The following is a 22,321-nucleotide window of genomic DNA, read 5'->3' as shown; positions in this document are numbered from 1 at the left end:
CAGAGTCAGACATGACTGGACTTAACGTTAGGGGAAACCTTTACTTTTTACCTAATATATGTGCTGAGAAGCTAAATACTAAAACCTTTATAAAACACTAATGTATGGACCAAGCATTGCCTCGGTAAGCCTTTTCTAATGTTATTTATTAGAAATACTCATTGTTAGCTTAATGATTTTATGAATGATCCCATTAGAAAATACATACAAAGGATACATAGGATAGTATGGAATCAAATTTTAATTATTACACGCCTCCCCTCACCACATTTCTCCAAATAGCTTCCTCCACAAAGCAATAATTCTCAATCACTGACAAAAATATTTTAATTATTATATCGAATTGAAGTGCACATATGCCAGGGAATGGAGATAACTTCTATTTTTACAGCAATTACTAAAATATAGTTCTAGATCTCTAGAACCTGCCCTGACCTTTGTTGGTTTTCAGGGCAAAGAGGAGGGCTCTCAGGATGGGAGCACTGCCTTGAAAAGTATGTGTATAAATATTTTCACCATTGGCTCTTTTAATATGAAGGATATACCCTGTACAAGTGTGGTTCACACTCAATATTATCATGCTTAAAGACATCTCCAGAGCCTGCCCCCTTGTAACATCGTGAGATCTCAGATTTGGTCTTCAGATCTCAAGGCTTGGAACAGTCTTAACCTGGCAATCAATTAAACAGTAAACACTTTTATTTTCAGGGAAAGGAAAAACTGGGCAAAAAGGAAGTATTTCAAGAAAAAAAAACCACAGTATTGAAAGCAAAATAAAAAGGGAGATGTGCTTTAGTAAGATTATAGAAAAAAACAACAGCACTTTTATAACTGTAACCAAATATTAATGCTCTGTTGGTTTAGGCTTCAAGTGTAATAATGGCTACATAATGCATGGATGGAAATTACTATCATATAACAGCAAGTACACACTTATTAAACATGTTAATTTCTTTCAATGGAAAGAACAGTCATAGTTTGAAGTTACTTCCAGGGCAAAGGGCACCACCTTGCGCTTCAATGGGAAATTACAAGAAAACGTGCTCCATTAACTTGGCATCCTCTTGATCGTCATCGGGAATTTTAACCACTCCTTCCTGGTTGGCGAGGACTGAGATTATAAGATTGAATAATTTTTCCTTCTTGTTCTCAAGGCACATTTCAGCAATCTCGTTCCATTCCTCCACAGTGCAGACTGTGTCTGTTACAATCATTTGAGCTAGCACTTCTATAAGTAAATTTCACAAAGAAAAAAATATTTTGCTGCATTGTCTTTCTTCTTGGTCACAATTCACATGTAATCAAAACGCACTTTCATTTCAATGAGATCCTAAATTACGAGGTAATTTCACTGTAGTCATATACAACCCTATACAGCACACTCTAATGAGTCATTTTTTATTTTGCATTTGCAAGCCAAAATAAAATCTTGGTTCTCCTTTTCAACCAATTCTATTTATCAACAGTATTGTGATTCCTAACTCATCAGATAATACTTATTGTATTAGTACAATATAGACATTTATTTTGTCCACTCTAGCTCACTATTGCATCAATGAGACAAAAAGTATTCATTCCTGCTAAAAGAACAGAAAGAAGGAAACTAAGACCAGGGATTACATTGGCCTGAAACTGGCACATGGTGTAAGATAATGTCTTGCTATTACCATAGGAAACATCATCCTATTACATTAGAAATAGTTTGGCAAAGGTAAGTAGTCCAAGGTCTAAATTAAGTTCAGATGCAGGCGGAGAAGACTGGACTGAGATTGAGGCACAAGGGGGGAATTAAATCCTATTCCTTTCCCTCATCTACTTGCATATTTTTCTCTATGAGATAAATGGAAATGTAGTTGGACTTCCACAATAGCAGGTCCAACCTTTCAAATTTGAGTATTCGTGGATTATTTGTTGCTGTTGCCCAACACCATTTTTAAAAGGGATTTCTATGCCTTGCCTCACATACCCAGTCTATCTGGAGCTTCACAATACTAAGAGAAATGGCAAATGTGAGATGAGGTTTATAAGCAACAGAAAAGGTTTCTGAAGGTTACTGGCAATAGTAAAAGTTTCTGAATGCCACCTATTTACCCAAAGCTGTTAGCAACAACGTGCAGTGTTTACAGTGGCCTCTGCAGAAAATGCTTCAGCTGTACTCCACAAAAAGGGAAATCAGCCTGGATTTATTATCAGTAAATGTTTGATTTTTATACCAATTTTATATAGCTATATGCCCAGAGTCAGTAAAAAATTCTCAGGCAGAAAGGGGCCACAAGTAGAACATGTTGAAGAAACCCTGGAGTAAGGCAGCAGCAGCACAGATGGGGGCAAGTCCCACCAGTCCTTTCTTCTGCCTTGTGAAGGAAGGTGAGCTGAATTTGTGTATGTCAAATATTGTTAGGAGGGCCTTAAGGTATCTGTGGTTTTCCCACTTTCACAGGGGCCCTGCGCCCTAAGGCCCACAGATGTGGACTGCACAGCTATACTCACCTTTGCCTTCCTTGGCGACCTCCTCCAACAACCATATGCAGTGCATTTTGTGCTCTGTGTACATGAGCGAGAGGATGGTTTCCCCAAAGGACAGGAGGGCCGGCTTCCCTCTCCATTCTTGAGTCAGGCAACCAAAGAGTTCTGCCCCAGGACAATGCTTCAGCAGGAAGATATAATCCTCTGAAACCAAGCAGCAAAGGATGTGGTTCTATTCCAGAACTGGGTGCAGTTTAAAGCTTCCCCAAGATAGTATTTGGTACCTAAGACTGCCAGGCTTTAACTGCTATAAGATACGCTTTATGGGTGGTAAAAGAGGCAGCAGATGGTACACAGCAGGGAAGTGTTCCAGCCCTTTCATTAATGAGTTTCAGCATTCTCTCACAGCAAATGCTAGAAGTGGGCCCTAATCACTAATTCTACCCAGTAACCCAATTCCTATGGTGGGCTAAATGGGTAACCCACTGAGCTGAAATGCACCCCTCGGGCAAGGCTTATGGAGGATAGACTCCCAAGGTTATATCATGAAGACACATACAAAGCAAACTAAAACATACAAGTGTGATCTATCCCAACCGTGCAAACAGGTTAGCAATAGAGTGGAATTCACCCCATCATACACAGCCTTCATATCTTCTCCTAACCTTGTATCAATGCTGGGAGTGTAAATGTCACTAATATAAGTTATCCCTTACTCAAACCTTGGGTAGCTGTTCACACTATGATGCTAATGAGGACTCTAAAACCCATCAGCCTGGTGGCAGAAGACCAACACACTACAGATGTTAGAAAAATCACAAACATACCAATTGAGGTTTCTAGGCTTTCAGACCTATAAATATATCTGTCGCCATCTGTCGGGTGTGCTTTGAATGTGATTTTCCTGCTTTTTGCAGGGGATTGGACTGGATGGGCCATGAGGTCTCTTCCAACTCTATGATTCTATGATTCTATCTTATGGCTTTGGAATTTACCTGTGGGCAGACGATGAAACTGATGAAGGTAATCCATAGCTCCAAAGATCTGTCCCTGTCTGCACAAGCATAGGGCCGCTTTCTTATGTACCTTGCACGCACTGTAGGCAATCTGAGCCAAAGCGAAGTATTGGGACTTGTTATGCTTATCCACCTCTGCATGATTGTAAATTGCATCACCAGCCGCCTCAGACAATTCCAGCCTGCAGGAAACAAAAGAGGTTATCAGACTTTGGAACACTATGAAGACCAGCAGAGAGCCAGTGTGGTGTAGGGGCTTAAATGTTGCACTAGGGACTTTGGGAGACTAGGGATAGAATCCCTGCTTGGTCATGGAAACCGAGTGGATGACTTTGAGCAAGTCATGATCCTTCAACCTCATAGGAGGACAACAGCAAATCCCCTTTCGAAAAATCTTTGCAATAAATTGCTGTGACAGCGTGGTCATTAGTCAGAATTGCAAGACAATAACAAAAATAATTTCAAGTTGAATGGAATAGCAATGATAAAGATTCCTAGCATGTGAATAAACTTACAGTTTAAGACAGGGACAGGAAATATATGGTTCCCTAGAGGACGTTGGACTACTCTTCCATCCTAATTAATCAACATCCATGTTAAAGCATAGCTGATGGGAGTTATAGTCCAAGAATGCCCAGGACAAATGCCCTGGGACAAAGACAAAAACAAGAGGAAGAAGTCAAGCCACTATATCTGCACTGTACCCTGGGCAACGTCCTTGCAGACGGCCAATTCTCTCACACCAGAAGTGACTTGCAGTTTCTCAAGTCGCTCCTGACATGAAAAAAGCCCTTAAATAAAATGCTCAATTTCCTTGCCCTGAAAAGGGGAGATCCCAGCTGCTTCCCAGGGCCTTTCCTATCACTGACCAACTGATTCTTTTAAACGGAGACTGGCAGGGTTTAAAAATTGGACATTTTATATGCTGAGCTTCTCTCCCACTGTACCACACTTGCCACTTACTTGTGCAAGGTCAACCAGTGCATCACCAAATCCAATCGTTTCTCAGCCAAAGCACATTTGATGACTTCTGTTGTCAAGTCTGCAGGAAGAGGATGCTTAGAAGCGATGCTTGCGTTCATGAGAGCTTCACAGTACATGAGCAGAGGCAGGGTCTTCCCCTTAACACAGCCAACAGCTAAAAGGAGAAACCAGTGAGTTTAACTTCAAGCACATTTGGCAAGCCTATCCAACTATGAGGAGTGGTGGGAGTTGCAGTTCAGCATCATATGGAGGACCGCATGATTAATATCCTTGACATAAGTAGTTTGAAACAGGTTACATGAAGAACCAGTTTCACCCATATCAACACACTTGAAAGTCATGCTGCCATGCCTGTCCGTCAAATCTACAGATTGATCACCCCTTATCTCAAATTCTGAAATCCAAAATACACCAAAATCAAAATTGTCCACATGTACACCTGAGACAGTGACACCTTTGCTTCCTGATGGCTGAATATACACACACTTTGTTTCATGCACAAAATTATTTTTAAAATATTATACACAAAATTATCTTCAGGCTACATGTATAAGGCTTATATGAAACACAAATAAATTTTGTCTTTAGACTTGGGTTCCACCTCCAAGATATCCCATGATGTACATCAGGGGTCCTCAAAATATTGCCTGCCAAGGTCATTTACCTAAACCAGTGGTTCTACGAGGTTTGAATGTGTCCTGCTGAAGGTGGGAGCCCGAGACAGCTTGGGGATTCTGTTGGTGTACCGTCCACCCCGCGACCCAGCAGTCTCCCTGTCTGAGCTAGCAGAAGTGGTTTCTAATGCGGCCTTGGTCTCCCAACAACTTATTGTTTTGGGAGACTTTAACATCCATGCCGAGACCACATTAACAGGTGCAGCTCAGGATTTCATGGTTGCCATGACGACCATGGGGTTGACTCAAGTTATATCTAGGCCCACACATCAGGCGGGACACACGTTGGACCTTGTCTTCATTGTGGGCGGTGGGACAGTCAGAGTGGAAGAACAAAATATCCTTCCATTGTCATGGTCTGACCATCATCTGATCTGTCTAAGTTTTGCCGTGTCTTCTAACCTCCGCAGGGGTGGTGGACCCACTAAGATGGTCCGCCCCAGGAGGCTGATGGATCCGGATGGACTCCTGAGGTCTCTTGGGGATCTTCCTGTTCTGGAGATTGGCGATCCTGTCGATGTCCTGGCTGATCGCTATAATAGTGAGCTGGCAAGGGCATTGGACACGATCGCCCCCGAACGCCCCCTCTCGCTGCGTAGAGTCACGTCTACTCCTTGGTTCACTGAGGAGCTGGCTGTGATGAAGCGTGCGAGGAGGGGACTAGAGTGCATCTGGAGGAAATCTCAGGATGTGTCCGACCAAGCACGGGCTAAAGCCGCTATTAAGGCTTACTCCGTGGCTCTGCGGGCAGCCAGGAAAGCTTTCACGACTGCCCGCATAGGGTCTGCGGCCAATAGGCCATCGGAGTTGTTCCAAGTTGTTGGGGAGCTCCTGCGGCCCCCTGAGACCCAGGAGCTTCTCGATGACTTGGCAACTCGGTGCAGCGAGTTCGCACACCATTTCGCAGGCAAAGTTGCTCGGATACGTCGTGAGTTGGACTCCAGCTTAACTGTGGTTTCAGCGGAGGTAACCGAGGCACCTGTCGGTTCGATCTTATGGGATTCTTTCCGGCTTGTTCTTCCTGATGACGTGGAGGGGATTCTTGGGTCTGTGAGGGCGACCACTTGCGCTCTGGATCCTTGTCCTTCTTGGCTGGTTAAACTGGCCAAAGATGGGTTGTTGGAGTGGTTTGTGGCTATAATAAATGCCTCCTTGGGTCAGGGATCATTTCCATCCTGTTTTAAACAAGCGGTGGTAAAACCGCTACTAAAAAAACCCTCGTTAGACCCATTGGTTTGTGACAATTACAGACCAATCTCCAACCTCCCATTCTTGGGCAAGGTGCTGGAGCGGGTGGTTGCCACGCAGCTCCAGGGGTTTCTCGATGACACCGATTTTCTGGACTGCTCGCAGTCTGGCTTCAGGCCTGGCACAGTACCGAGACGGCTTTGGTCACCTTGGTGGATGACCTCCGCAGGGAGCTGGACAGGGGGAGTGTGACCCTGCTGGTTCTCCTGGATATCTCAGCGGCTTTCGATACCATCGACCATGGTATCCTTCTGGGGAGGCTCTCTGGGATGGGGCTCGGTGGCACAGTTTTGCAGTGGCTCCAGTCCTTCCTGGAGGGCCGTTCCCAGATGGGGAAGCTGGGGGACACCTGCTCGGACCCCTGGCCATTGACCTGTGGGGTTCCGCAGGGGTCTATCTTATCTCCCATGCTATTTAACATCTACATGAAACCGCTGGGAGAGGTCATCCGGAGTTTTGGAGGGCGTTGCCATCTCTACGCAGATGACACGCAAATCCACTACTCGTTTCCATCTGATTCCAAGGAAGCCTCTCGGATGCTGAACCAGTGGCAGGCCGCTGTGGCGGACTGGATGAGGAGGAACAAGCTGAGAATCAATCCCGACAAGACAGAGGCCCTCCTGGTCAGTCGTGCGGCAGATCGGGGTATTGGGTGGCAACCTGTGCTGGACGGGGTTGCACTCCCTCTGAAACCACAGGTCTGCAGTTTGGGGGTCCTCCTGGATTCAGCGCTGACGCTTGAAGCACAGGTGTCGGCGGTGGCCGGGAGGGCCTTTGCACAACTCAAACTTGTGCGCCAACTGCGACCATACCTCGTGAAGTCTGACTTGACCACGGTGGTCCATGCCTTAGTTACCTCTAGACTGGACTACTGTAATGCACTCTACGTGGGGCTTCCCTTGAAGACGGCCCGGAAATTACAATTGGTCCAACGCTCGGCTGCCAGATTAATAACAGGGGCAAATTACAGGGAGAGATCCACTCCCTTGTTTAAGAAGCTCCACTGGCTGCCGTTCATCTTCCGGTCCCAATTCAAGGTGCAGACCATCATCTATAAAGCCCTGAACGGTTTGGGACCCACCTACCTCCGTGACCGTATCTCCTTCCATAAACCTGCCCGTTCTTTGCGATCATCCGGGGAGGCCGTGTTATCACCATTGCCTATATCCCAGGCTCGCCTTGTAAGTACAAGGGAGAGGGCCTTCTCTGCTGTGGCCCCCCGACTGTGGAACTCACTACCTACTGAAATTAGGCAAGCTCCCACTCTGTTAGCTTTTAGGAAAGAATTGAAAACATGGCTCTTCCGCTGTGCTTTCGGTGAGTAATTTCTGTTATATATCTCCGTATTACTCCCCTCCGAACATTTATCCTCTAGATTACCCCTTCCAAATGTCCCTGCCCATAGTGGAGTACTCCTCTGTCCCTCTCACTCCGGGTTTTATCTCTGTGTTCATGCGGCCTGCCCTTGCTTTATTGTTTTTTGATTTCTTGATGTTCTGTTTATTATTATTTATTGTATTTTAAATGGTGCTATGATATGTTGTTTTTATATTTTATTATGTTGTATTGCTCTGGGCATGGCCCCATGTTAGCCGCCCCGAGTCCCCATTGGGGAGATGGTGGCGGGGTATAAATAAAGTTTTATTATTTTATTATTATTATTATTCCCAACCGTTTTTTGACCAAGGACCATCTTGACCAGGACCACTCTCCAACATTAGTACCAACAGGTTACAAATCAGTTCTTGGTCAACTTTAGACCAAGAACTAAGGGTTATTAGGGTTATTTGGGGTGCTGATTCAGAAAACAGCTTTGGATAGACCACATCAGCTCTAGTTTCTAATGCAGAACATATGCCATCCGGTAGTCACCATCTGCTCACCCACAGAAAACCATATTTAATAATCTAGAGCTGATGTAATTTATTCAATGCAATTTTCTGAATCAGCACCCCAAATAACCCCAGGAATAAGCCTAAAAATGAAGACACAAAGGTGCCCCCGCTTCCAGGTGCCACATGGAACTGCTCTGCTCAGGGGGAGGGAGGAGGAAGAGGAGAAGCAGCAGTCAGGAGGTTTATTGTCACACCTTTCGTGGGTAGTCACTCTCCCCTCCCGACATCCCTGTTGCCTCACCACTGTAAGAGGATTTTGCAAGACCTGTTGCTTTCATTGCAACGGTGTAGTAATGGTGAGGTTGCAAACCATATTTTAGTTCTTGGGGACCATTGGTGGTTCACGGACCACAGGTTGGGAACCACTGACCTAAACTTTAGACCAGGCATGGGCAAATTATGGCCCTCCAGGTGTTTTGGACTTCAGTTCCCACAATTCCTAACAGCCTACTGGAAGTTGAAGTCTAAAACACCTGGCGAGCTAAAGTTTGTCCATGCCTGCTTTAGACTTACCACTACCACCTTTGCCGCTATTTGCACCTGGGGAGTAAGGAAAGAGAGAGGTAGAAAAGGAAAGAAAGAGAGAAAGCAAAGGAGGGAGGTAGGAGGGGAGAAAGAAAGAAAAAAGGAAAGAAAAAGAGAGGGAGAGAGTAGAGGAGAAAGAAAGAAAGGCAGGGAAAAGAGAGCAAAGGAAGAAGGCAGGAAAAAGGAAGGGAAAAGAAGGCAGGAGAAATGGAGGAGGGAGAAAGAAAGGTAGGTAGGAACAAGAGAAGGAAGGAAGAAGGAAAGGTAGCAAGGAGAGAGGGAGGGAAGAAAAGCAAGCAAGCAAGCAATTAAAGTAGGTAGGAAAAACAGACGAAAGGAACTGAGAATTCAGAAAGTGTAGCATAGTGGTTTGAACCTAGGACCACCAAATACTTTAGGTACTCTCTCAGCCTCAGAGGAAGACAAAGGCAAATCCCCTTTGAATAAATCTTGACAAGAGAACTCTGTGATAGGGTTGCCTTGGGACACCTTGAGTCCGAAACGAATTGAAGGCACACAACAACAGCAATCCTAATTAACTTCAGCCAAAAGCTGGCCCACACATTAAAATACCATTAAAATACTGGTATGTTTATTTTGGAGATAATTGTTCTGCATTTTAAATATTGTATGGTTCTTTGATTCTTAATCCACAAATAAGATATGTGCAATATGCATAGGAATTCTTCCATTTTTTTTTTCAAACTATAGTCCGATCTCCAACAGTCTAAGGGACCTTTGTTTAAAAAGTTTGAGGATCCCTGTAAGGGACCTAACACTTCTGGTCCCAAGCATTTCAGATAAGAAATACTCAACCTGTATTAGGATGGAGGACATGAAAATAATGCCCTTTTGCTTGTGGAACATCCTTTTGAAAGATATCCATCATTCTCCGTCACTGAAGGCCTTTAAACAGGCTTTAAAGATTGACATAGCTAAATTGATATCTCAGAATACTCCGGGGTTTCACTTTATAATTGCCGTATCTTTGAAAGACTGTATTTCTTCAGTTCTAAGACATATTTTCCCCCCATAGGAACATCTCTTAAAATGAAGTACACCTTAGAAGTAAAGGTTGCTTACCTGTAACCGTGTTTCTCCGAGTGTGAAATTTGCACATATGGTATTTCCTGTGTCTGTGCAGGCAGCTTCAGAATCGTATAGAAAACTCTTTTAGTACAAAATGGTGGTAGCCCCACTGGCTATATATTCTTTATGGGAAGAGTGGGTGGGGCTAGCACCATTTTGTACTAAAAGAGTTTTCTATACGATTCTGAAGCTGCCTGCGCAGGCACAGCAAATACCATATGTACATATTTCACAGGGACCACGATGGAGAATCACAGCTGCTTCTATATATAAATAAAGCTATTTTTCTGTTGGTACTGAAAACATCATGCGTCTTACAATTAATGGAATCTTAGAATGGAAGAAATGTAGTATTAGAATATATGTATTAAATAGTGAACGAAAATCAGTCCATTGACGCCTATGTGTTAAGGGAGATGTGCAATACTAATTCATTAAAATAATTCATTAAACTGTTATAATTAAAATCTTGTCATTTTTTTAATTACCACAGCTACAAAAATGACTACAATTTAAAGTCACAAGAAATGTTAATGATTCTCAAAATAAGTAAATTAACAAGTAAAATAATAAAATTGTAATACACTACTGAAAATGAATCAGGAGTGCCAAATTCTGTAACTATGTAAGCATGTTGAATTTTGGGATTGTAAAGGCTTGCACACTGCCTTTATGTATACTAAATGGCAGCTAATAAGTCTTGAAAATAAACAAATGCAGATTTTCAAGGCTTAACGGAGAAAAGATATATCTGAAGTTCACATACCCCTAAATTTCTCCATGGTTTCTTCATTGCAGAGGATTCTTCTTGGACAGTTTGCTGCGTATATTGCTGCGGCTTCATACTGACCCCGGGAAAACAGTTCATTGAACCTAGCACAGAAGGAAGAACACAGCTGTTTGAAGGATGATGGGGCACACAAATGCCATTTCCATTATTGTTAATAGGCATTTGCTAGTTAGGCCCAACTCTTGTAACCTGCGGACAGCAGTTGATCACAGTATCTTCTCCTTTCATTGTCTAGCCCATGTATGGGGAAACTTTGGTCCTCCAGGTGTCTTGAACTTCAACTCTAACAATTCCTAACAGCTGGTTAGGAATTCCTATTGGCTGTTAGGAAACATCTGGAGGGCCGAAGTTTGCCCATGCCTGGTCTAGCCACATTTGAGATATACAGCAGGCCTTCAACTTTCACAAGTACTAGGAACATAATATCCTCATAGAAATGAGAAAAAAATAATTAAAATGCCCTTTCCCCCCTGAGAGCATCTTTATGGAAGTTGACCACAGAATTGTGTTGGAGGACTTAGAGATTCCTGGAGAAATATTCACAATCTCAGTCTAGCCTACCTCAAAAATGCTAGAGAGGAATATTAAGATTCTGCTAGAAGTTTTCCATAAAGCTGTATTGGAAGATCTGGAGATTCCTAGAGAGAACATTTTAAATCTAATCTGTAAAAGTCAAACCAATGTGGAGAGCCAATTATATTTTCTTCCCACCCACAAGTGGGTTTATTTATTTTTAATTTTAAGACCTATCAGAACAACAAAAAGGCTCTGGCTTTTTTCTCTGCTTAATTTACTTTTAGTGCACCAACGCATCAACAAAACTTTTGCACTAAAGCACTATAACTCAGAGGGAAATATTTTTAATAATCAGAGAAGAGAAAAATTGTTTTTCAATCCAAACTACAGATATTGCTGAACTGCAGTTCCAATCATCCTTCAGCACTGGCTATGTGCCACACTTGTCTTACCACCCTTGGAATAGAGCAATGGCTACTCAAAGTGGTGTCTATGGACTGGTGGTCGTCCATGATTTAACAGGCGTTTTCTTTTTACAGTATGCCAGGGACTAGTAATATATTTGTGTAGCCAACTCACACAAACATTTAACTAGTCCTTGGCAAAGTGAGGGTGGAGGGAGAGGAACAACTAGTTTCCCACATGAAGATAGTTTATAAAGTACAGTAGAGTCTCACTTATCCAACACTTGCTTATCCAACGTTCTGGATTATCCAACGCATTTTTTTAGTTAATGTTTTCAATACATCGTGATATTTTGGTGCTAAATTCATAAATACATTAATTACTACATAGCATTACTGTGTATTGAACTACTTTTTCTGTCAAATTGTTTATGACATAATGTTTTGGTGCTTAATTTGTAAAATCATAATCTTTTTTGATGTTTAATAGGCTTTTCCTTTATCTCTCCTTATTATCCAACATATTCGCTTATCCAACCTTCTGCCAGCCCGTTTATGTTGGATAAGTGAGACTCTATTGTACTGGATTACAGCAGGAATTCTTAAAATTTACACTTGTGACCCCTTTTAGCTTGAGAATTTTTTTATGGGTATACATGTATACAGGCAGTCCCCAAGTTACGAACAAGATAGGTTCTGTAGGTTTGTTTTTTAAGTTGAATTTGTTTGTTAAGTCAGAACAAGTACATTTTTAAGTGTAACTCCAGCCATATATATATATATATATATATATATGTGTGTGTGTGTGTGTGTGTGTGTGTGTGTGTGTGTTTGTGTGTATATATATATATCCACACACACACATATACACTTATATGCATACAAATATACATATATGCACGCACGCACATACATATATGGATAGCATAGGGAAAGGGTTCAACCCCTGCGGTGTTTGTTTTGCTATCTGTGCCCCTCTTCAGAAGATTTTGCCTCACTGTCCCTGTGACAATTGGATTTTGAAAAATTTGGCTTGTTGTGGAAACAAGGATTGGTGAGAAAACTTTAACTGAGACACCTTTTCCCCATAGATCTTTCAGGAGTTAATTTCCCTTCCTAGGGGTAGAATTCTATCACTTCCTGTTGTCTCACCCGCGTTCTTAACAATGAGTCATTTGTAAGTCAGATGTGTGTAATTCTGGGACTGCCTGTATAAATAGCAAACATTTACTGATTGAAAAATCAACATTCACAGGGCTATTTAGGCTGATTTTCCTTTTTATTAAGTACAACAGAAGCATCTTCTGGGCATGGCCCCATGTAAGCCGCCCCGAGTCCCCGTTGGGGAGATGGTGGCGGGGTATAAAGATTATTATTATTATTATTATTATTATTATTATTATTATTATTATTATTATTATTATTATCTTCTACAGAGTCCACTGTAAACACGGCACAACATATTTGTGTAAACAACCACAGGACATTCAGAACACTTATACTGTTGCCAAAAATTTTGTGACCCTAACATTGAGCTAAGAGGGCCCCATTTGGGGCCGTGACTTAAGAAGCAGTGGGTTAGAGGATTCTTTCTTTCAAACTCACCTTTCAATGTACTCAATGAGATCTTCAGCCTCTTGACTTTTGGCAGGGTCGCGTTCAAACACACTGGAGACACTGGAGACAATTGTGCCTGAAAAGTTAGACCCATCCAGAGGAATATTAATGTTGTATGTTGCTCAGACCACATCTTTAAAAAATCACATTCCCATTGACCATGGTGAGTGAAACTAGTGAGGCAAGAGGTTGCCCACCCCTTTTTTGTGTTCTCAGAAAACATCCAACAGCCATGTGAAGATGTGCTGAAAGCCTTGGGAAGGTATTCTTACTCTAGAAATTTAAATTGAGTTTGTTAATTACATGACGTGTGGGGTTGCCTTCACCGTTTTGGCTAACAAATGGCCCCATGTTCTCTAAGGAGCATAGGGGGAAATGTCATTTTATACTCAAGTGAAGCCCTTTTCCCCAATAGGAGGTTAATCCTGTTGGCTTTATAAAAGTTTCTTCCCTAGACCTTCCAGATGCCTGCTATTCCCTGGTGATCCCCATCCAAAAGCTTCCACAACCAAATGAGACAGGATATGTTCATAATGATATGGTGGGACTAAGAGGACAGGAATTAGCCTGATGACCTGGGAAAGCAAAATGCTACATACACCAGGCATGCCACAACACCCAGAAACATGAAACTGAGAACAGAAGAAAGGAGGGGGTATGCAACACAGAGCTCAAGGTGTGACATCTGTGCATATAGCTATACCATACTTTTCCTTTTTTCCTTTTTGCAGTATATCATAGACATCTGTGCATATAGCTGTGGCAAAGGAGGAGACAAGTGAAATGTGCTAAGAAATCCCAATTGAAAAGACCATTATTTGCCACACAAATCCATTCATTCAGCACCCACCACAAATCTTGTAATTTTGGACACTTTGTTGTAGATGGTAATTCCTTTTCTTTACCTTGTGCAAGTTTCTCATTTTCTATCATTTGAGCAACAAGCTGCTGCAGGGGTTCAATGCTCCTGTCTGAATTTTCCCAGATAGACACAATATTTGCAAACTGCGTCAATCGATAATAGCTGCAAACAGGAGAATATCTTATAAATACTGCTGAGTTAATATCAGACCCTTGCTAATTCCCTGTGAATGGCTCCTTCAGGCTCCATTGGGGGTGGGGATTACAATCGGTGAAATATTTATTTATTTTATTTAGGGTATTTTTACCCCGCCCTTCTCTGCAATGCGGACCCAAGGCATCTTACAAATACAGTACAAGTATATATGAAACACACATTAATTTTTGTTTAGTCCTGGCTACCATCTCAGAGAGATTTCATTATGTATATGCAAATATTCCAAAACACTTTTCATCCCATGCATTTCAGGTAAGGGATACTAAGCTCTCATTTGAATGACTAATACACGTCCTTGGTTCTTGAAAGAGCTGCAAACCTCAGGACCAAACAAGATCTAAATTCTACTGGTCATTTAGTGAATGAGGATGCATTATTAATACATTTATTAATCTCTTTATAAGAAGGAAGGAATTATTTCCATTTCCACAAAATATACTGTTCACATAAAACATTATGGCGCAGTCAGTATTTGCACTTCTACAGGGGAAAAGCAAGTTTCATACGCACTTGACAGATTCTTTGCTGAGCTGTATTAATTAATTGGCTGGTTAGTAAAAACATAATAAATCCCATTGATTCAATGGGTTTACTCTAGTCAGGACTAACAACAGAATTAAAACCATAGCTTCCTGACATAATATCTTGTAAAACCTTGTATCTTACACACATTAAGCAAGATCATGTTTCCTTCCACTTTAGGTCTAGTGAAGTGAGCCCACTGGGACATTTCTTGATGATGCAACTTAAAATCCTTCTACTAGTAATTGATTCCTGAATCCTAAGTGAATGCAAGAAGGCGAGAAAAGGCTGCATTAAGCCATGAAGTCAGTCTGGTGAAAGCAAAGAGGAGAGCAAGTCTATTGATTCAGTAGAAGGCGTGAAAAAAATAACCCATCAAAAAAAACAAAATAAAAAAACTAAAGACAGTTGCAACTCTGACTGCTATACCAAAATTTCAGATGTTCATTCTCCTTTTCAGCCGCATTTCTCAGCTGAAGTGCCCGGTTCAGTTTTTCTTCAAGAACAGCTGTGTTCTCCAGAGGGACGTATTTTGTCAGCATGTCTTCTCTCAGGTCCTTCACTCTCCTTTGCAGACGAGCAAGATGGTGTGAAAGAGCATCAATGTCAAGAGAATCTTCCAAGCTGAGGCCTGTTGGGAAAAGAAGGGAAAAAGCTTAAAACTGTGACCAAGGAACACAGCTTCCCTAGAAATGCATGCTGCATACAAATATGACTAAAACCTAAGTCATTACAGCTATTATGCTAAGTGTTTTTTTAAAAAGAGGATGGAGAGAACGTTTCAACCTACAATGGGATTGGGGGAATTGTAGGCCAAAAATATCTGAAGGCCTGTTGTGTTATGGACATTTGGAAGAAAATTTCGCATTTACTATCATATTTCACCGGATCTAAGGCAGCATTGAATTTAAGGCACGCCCCATTTTTGAAGCTCCTTATATGGAAAAAAGTGCCTTAGATTCCATGAACTATGGTAAATAAACTAAAGTAATGTGGTTATGGAGCCAGAGTGGTATAGTTGTTTGAACACTGAATTAGAACTCTAGAGGACACGGTTAAATCCCTGCTCGGCATGAATATCTCCCTGAGCAGGTCACAAACTTTAGAAAACTTTAAATTCACCTTCGAGTGACCCAAAGCCAGAAACAATTTGAAGGCACAGAATAACAAGAAAAATATAGTTATATATGCAAGGTTTAGTAGAGTTAATAAGGTAGTGATCTTTTGGGAGGGGTGAGAGTACAGAACATTAAAAAGTTTGAGATGATTTTGAAAAGGCTAGTACATGACAGTCAAGGATGAGAAAGTATGTCAAAAATTACTTAGTGGGGCTTAAAAGTCTGAGACATAAGAGCTAGTTAGGATAAAAGTCCTCTTTGGAAAGATAAAGTGGGTTATTAATAATAATAATAATAATAATAATAATAATAATAATAATAATAATACAACTGAAAGACAGAATGAGAAGTTTGTGTTAGATTTAGCACCAGTCAAGATTTATGTATGTTATGTTCAATTTCTGTTTCACAAGCCATTATTTTTGTATTATGCACTTGAGCATTAGAGGTTACATAAGGAATATTGATGGAAGATTTCACATTTGTTAGCAGAGGTGGGATTAGCAGAGAAGACCACAGTTGGTGGCCATAGCAATGAAACCCTCACAGTGCCACATCTTAATAACAGAAGAGAAGCTTTGCATAGAGGTCCCTCTACTCTTGGGCATCTCTGGGTTAAAGAGATATGAAACATCATTTGCATTCTGCATGAGATTCTGGAGAGCAGCTTCCCATCACAGTAAATGACAGACAGTCTAGAGCAGAGTTTCTCAAACTGCTCCTTTAGATGTTTTGGATGTCAGCTCTCACAATTCCTAACAGCTGGTATGCTGGCTGGGATTTCTGGGAGAAGAAGTCCAAAGCACCTGAAGGAGCACAGTTTGAGAAACACAAACTCTTAGCTAAATCTTCGGGTCTGAATTTATTTTCTGAGCATCAGGTAGTGGCTGTTTTAGACATTTACATGAATCTGTTGTGTAGTGTTTACAAGATGATTTAGCTGTACTTCATAAAAAAAATCAGACTGTTTAGCAAGCTTTGCAAATGCTGATTTATTGTTTGATTTTTGTACACATTTTATATATACGTAAGATTTTTTCAGCCTTAAAGGGGTCCCAAGTGGAATGGTTTAAGAAACCCTGGCCTAGAGAGGTAGCACCCAACTTTTGATCCTCCAGGTGTTTGGGATTCCAACTCCCAGAATCCCTGACCAACTTTTCCAATGGTCAGGAATTGGAGCTGGAGTTCCAAACACATAGAAAAGCTAATGTTGGTACAGAAGGCTTAGAAGGCAGCAGTTCCATACATTTATGTGGAATTCTCAGCTACAGAGTATTGCAAATGGTTTGGCAGGTTTGTGATATTATCCATGTTATCTAATGACAGACTGCCAAAGCAGCTAGATTTATATAGCGGTTAGCATGTTGAACAAGGATTGAAGAGACCCAAATTGAAATCCCCAATCATCCTCAATGCTCATGAGTTGACCCTGGGCCAGTCACTCTGGCCCAGGGTCACAGCCTGACCAAACTCACAGGGTTTATTTGAGTATGAAAATGTATAAAACCTTGAGGTCTTTGAAGGAAAGAGAGGCAAAGCAAGATACTATCATAACAATTAAAATTATGATTTTTTTAAAAAATGACAGCTTCAGGAAATGACAAAGTGGGATTCAGGGGCTGTAGGCTGTACTTTCCACAAAAACTGTATTAAGACAACCTTTTATTAGCCAATTTCCTCCATCAAGAAAACACTATGAGAAGTTCCACTATAAGTATGAGAACGTAACAACATCAATTTCTTTCTATCTATACCTTTATTTATGTTCTTTTTATTTGGCATTTATTTTTAATTCAATTCAGCATCAAGACCATATCAATTTAATTTTGACTTCATTTTTAAGCCGATATAGCCAATTCAGATTAAACTGGTTTAGGCTCTGGAATAGTTCCAAAACTAGGGACAATTTGCATGCACATGTGAGCTCTTCTAGGTATGGTGCCACAGAATATGAATGAGTGAATAAATGAATAAATAAAATGCAAAGTGCAAAAGGTTACATATTATTATTATTATTATTATTATTATTAATTACCCGCCTATCCTCCTTGGGTAAATTTGCGTATTAAGGGAGAGGAACAACCTCCTTTCCCAAATTTAATAGAAGCTCGGTTTCACCATTAGAGACAAATGATTCTTACCTGGAATCAACTGAGCTGGGTTGATTTTCTTAGCTGGGGGTTGAATTTGTTTTGGTGAAAATGTCTCCCTTAAAGATCTCATTTTACGTATCAAGTTCTCAATTCTTGAAGAATTCTTCTCAATCTTTTTTATCCTAAAAAAGGAAGGGCAAGAATTATTTAAGATTTCTGTATTCAATGTACTGTAAAGTAATTATATTGTAAGTTTCATTCGAAGAAACGCTTACTTCGCTTCCAGTTCACTAATTCTCTTCTTGTAATACATAAGAGTGGAAGGTTCACACGCTAACATTTTTAATTTCCCATGAAGGTGAAAAGCATTCTGTTGGCCCTTCTTCAGCGCTTCTATAAAAGCATCGTATTCCTGCTTGATTGTGGTCAGGATGTTCTTGTACGCGTTGACATGCTCTATGATCTGTGTCAAATTAATACAGAAACTGGTTAGTCACCTTTAATGCATCATGCAAAAATACACTCCATTCTCTTCAAGATGCAGGAAAGAGAAAATATAAGAAGAGTCAAATCCTGCCAAGAAAACTTCATTATAGGTTTGCTTTAGGGGTACCATAAGTCAGAAAAAAGTTGACGGCACACAGCAATTAGAGCTTTATGGCTCAGAATTCTAAATACTCCTTCATAAAATGTAAATCTCAGGGTTTTATAGGAACTTGCCATGGTAGTTGAAGTGGAAACATATGATTTTAATTGTATATGCCATAGGGTCCAAGGGGGGCCCACATTCCTGTAACTATTTAGAATAACTTATAGTTGAAAAGGATCATAGTTATCCCATGCTAAACAACTATAATTCAATTCAATGTCTATTGGGGGATTAACTAACTGTAACTCATTACTTCCAAGTTCTCATTGGATATGTACTCTTAAACTAGTTTATTTATTTATTTACAACATTTCTACCCCGCCCTTCTCACCCGAGGGGACTCAGGGCGGCTTACAACAACCAGCAAAATTCAATGTCAAACAGATACTAAGCAGTAAGCTCCTTTGAAAAAAAGACACTGTTATAGTTCAAAAGGAGTAACGTTTTCCTTTGCTAAACTACAACTGTAATTCAATTTAATATCTCCTGGGGAGGATTAGTTAACAGTAACTCATTATTTCCAGGCTCTCATTGACTATACCCTTAAACCAATATAATAGGGAGAAAACTCTTTGAAAAGAGTAAGACATACTCTAAGACATAAATACACACTAATAGGATTGTGCTGGCAGCTATTCATAATAAGAATGCTCATACAGTAGAGTCTCGCTTATCGAACATAAATGGGCCGGCAGAATGTTGGATAAGCAAAAATGTTGGATAATAAGGAGGGATTAAGGAAAAGCCTATTAAACGTCAAATTGCGTTATGATTTTACAAATCAAGCACCAAAACATCATGTTTTACAACAAATCGACAGAAAAAACAGTTCAATACACTGTAACATTATTCAGTAATTACTGTATTTATGAATTTAGCACCAAAACATCGCAATGTATTGAAAGCATTGACTACAAAAACACTGTCGGCTAAAAAATTGACTACAAATAAAGATAGAATTGCTGCCTAGAGAAAAGGCTGTGGATCCGGGCGGGAGGCAGACTGCGTTAGATAATACAAAACATTGGATAAAAGAGAGTCTACTGTATTAACAATGCTTCTGGATCATATCAAAATTAACTTTGGATAATAATCAGAGGGTTTAGACAGTTATTTTCTAGCTTAATAAGCCTTTATCTGTGCACGCTACTATTCCATTTTATTTTTAATGTAAGTGAACAAGCAAGAAAGTATTTCTTTGAGGACATTTACACTATAATATTAATGCAGTCTGACCACACTTTGACAGCCATGGCTCAATGCTATGTGGGATTTCTGGGATTTATAGTTTGGTGAGACACCAGAACTCTTTCACAGAGAACATGGAAAACTACACCTCCAATAATTCCACAGTATTGAGTCACGGCAATTAAAGTGGTGTCAAACTGCATTAATACTACAATACAGGCCTCATCTACACTGCCATATAATCCAGTGTCTGAATCCAGATTATTTTTTCTTGAACAGGATTATATAGCAGTATTAACCCAGCCATAGATGTACCCTGGGCATGCATTCCAGGAAGCACACCACTGTTTCAGGTAAGCTTAGGGTGCATCTATACTGTAGAATGAATACAGTTTGAAATCATTTTAATTGCCATGGCTCAATGCTATGGAATCATGGGAGTTGTAGTTTCCACCAAACTACACCAGCGTCTCACTAAACTAAAATTCCAGGACTCTATACCATTGAACCATAGCAGTTAAAGTGTGTAAAATGCATACATTTTACAGTATATAATCATTAATTGTTCTATAGCTGTTAATTATAGTTTCCTGGTTCAAACAAAACGGGAAATTCATGGTTAATGGGAGACCTCTGGTTTGTCAGGTTCCACACCTTTTTTTAAATAAAAGGATACATATGACTACTTTCCACCTATTTCAATGAAAATCACAACAAACACACTCTCTGAAAAGTGATTTTTACCTCAGTTGCTTACCATTTCAAACACATTTTTGTATATAACGTAATACTCCTCAGCTGGGCCTTGCTCAGTACAGCCCACTTTCTCAATTTCTGAAATTATGTAACTCTGGATGCTTTCCAGGAATTTCTTCTCATTCTCGGGGATAATGGGAGGCAGCACTGAATGCTTGCTTGCCTTGACACTGGATGCTTTCATGGCGGGAAAGTTTCCCTTGCAGATGGGATCGAAAGCATCAGTTGTTCTTTTTGGCTGAAGACATGCTTCGGACAAAGTCTGAAAGAAAAAAGTGCACATTACTAGAATAACGGGAAATTAATCTAACTGCGTAATTGTAAGCATCCTAGTGCAATAGCAAAATCCTACTATTTTCAGTGTAGCCATTTCCACTGGAGTATAGAGCTGGCATTTGGTAAGACAGATAGCTCTATGTATAGCAACCCCAAATATGGTTTTATTGAGTTATATGGGACTGTGGGTACATCTACACTGCAGTATTAATGCAATTTGACACTACTTTAACTATCATGGCTCCATGTTATGGAATCCTTAGATTTGTAGTTTAGTGAGGCATCAGCACTCTTTTATAATATTTGCCCCAGTGGCAAAGTGTGTTAAAGCACTGAGCTGCTGAACTTGCAGACCGAAAGGTACCAGGTTCAAACCCCGGGAGCGGTGTGAGCGCCCGCTGTTAGCTCCAGCTTCTATCAACCTAGCAGTTCGAAAACATGCCAATGTGAATAGATCAATAGGTACCGCTCCGGCGGGAAGATAACGGTGCTTCATGCAGTCATGCCGGCCACATGACCTTGGAGGTGTCTGTGGACAACGCCGGCTCTTCGGCTTAAAAATGGAGATGAGCACCAACCTCCAGAGTCAGACATGACTGGACTTAACATTGTATTTTATATATATAAAACATTGTATTACATATACATAATATTGTAATATATTTAATTGTATAATATATATGACGGTATATAATATGTATTTAATACATATAGACACAATACCTATAATGCATAAACAATATAAGTCTTTATGTATGTCTGTCTGTGTGTGTATATATATATATATCACTATATATATATATATGTATAAAATATTATATATAGAATTGTATATATACATAGTTATATATAATTGTATCATATATAAAATATTGTAATATAGATAATTGTATTATATGTAAATATCTATAACATTGTAATATATATATACATAATACTGTAATATACATAATTGCATATTATATATATCATTTATAAAATAATAGATATTTAATAGATATAGGCACAATATCTATACTGCATAAACAGTATGTCTTTATGTACTTATACATATATTATGTATGAATGCATGTATAAAAACAAGCTTACAAGTCACTTATCCAACACTTGCTGATCCAATGTTCTGGATTATCCAACATATTTTTGTAGTCAATGTTTTCAATACATCGTGATATTTTGGTGCTAAATTTGTAAATACAGTAATTATTACATAGCATTACTGCGTATTGAACTACTTTTTCTGTCAAATTTGTTGTATAACATGATGTTTTGGTGCTTAGTTTGTAAAATCATAACCTACTTTGATGTTTAATAGGCTTTTCCTTAATCCCTCCTTATTATCCAACATATTCGCTTATCCAACATTCTGCCGGCCCGTTTATGTTGGATAAGTGAGACTCTACTGTACTGTATGTCA

The 22,321-nt window shown here is 40.1% G+C and overlaps 1 protein-coding gene across 3 annotated transcripts; it reads right to left on the bottom strand.

Moving 5' to 3' along the window:
- Positions 1-223: 223 nt before the first annotated feature.
- On the bottom strand, positions 224-20,885 carry clhc1 (clathrin heavy chain linker domain containing 1). Of its 3 annotated transcripts, none has more exons than XM_016990712.2 (11): positions 20,630-20,885; positions 18,311-18,498; positions 18,084-18,217; positions 15,254-15,455; positions 14,130-14,248; positions 13,213-13,300; positions 10,664-10,770; positions 4,446-4,620; positions 3,462-3,664; positions 2,491-2,670; positions 224-1,228 (listed from the first exon to the last, which is right to left on the bottom strand). In XM_016990712.2, exons 1-11 carry the CDS (start codon positions 20,810-20,812, stop codon positions 1,029-1,031), a joined length of 1,779 nt encoding a protein of 592 aa, XP_016846201.1. In that variant the 5' UTR covers positions 20,813-20,885; the 3' UTR covers positions 224-1,028. The 3 variants fall into 3 exon arrangements, with proteins under 3 accessions (XP_016846201.1, XP_062824902.1, XP_062824901.1); XM_062968832.1 differs by having other exon boundaries at positions 20,617-20,751; XM_062968831.1 differs by lacking the exon at positions 224-1,228 and adding an exon at positions 1,385-1,577.
- Between the last annotated feature and the right edge of the window lie 1,436 nt (positions 20,886-22,321).

This window comes from Anolis carolinensis, chromosome 1 (genome assembly GCF_035594765.1).
Source record: "Anolis carolinensis isolate JA03-04 chromosome 1, rAnoCar3.1.pri, whole genome shotgun sequence".
NCBI classification, from domain to species: domain Eukaryota; kingdom Metazoa; phylum Chordata; class Lepidosauria; order Squamata; family Dactyloidae; genus Anolis; species Anolis carolinensis.
This window is presented reverse-complemented; position numbering and strand designations above follow the sequence as displayed.

Coding starts and splice junctions, on each gene's coding strand:
- clhc1 (XM_016990712.2), bottom strand. CDS start 20,812: ATGAAAGCATCCAGTGTCAAGGCAAGCAAGCATTCAGTGCTGCCTCCC. Junction 18,499..20,629: donor ACAAAAATGTGTTTGAAATG/GTAAGCAACTGA, acceptor AATTTGACACAG/ATCATAGAGCATGTCAACGC. Junction 3,665..4,445: donor CACTGGTTGACCTTGCACAA/GTAAGTGGCAAG, acceptor TGTTTCCTGCAG/GCTGGAATTGTCTGAGGCGG.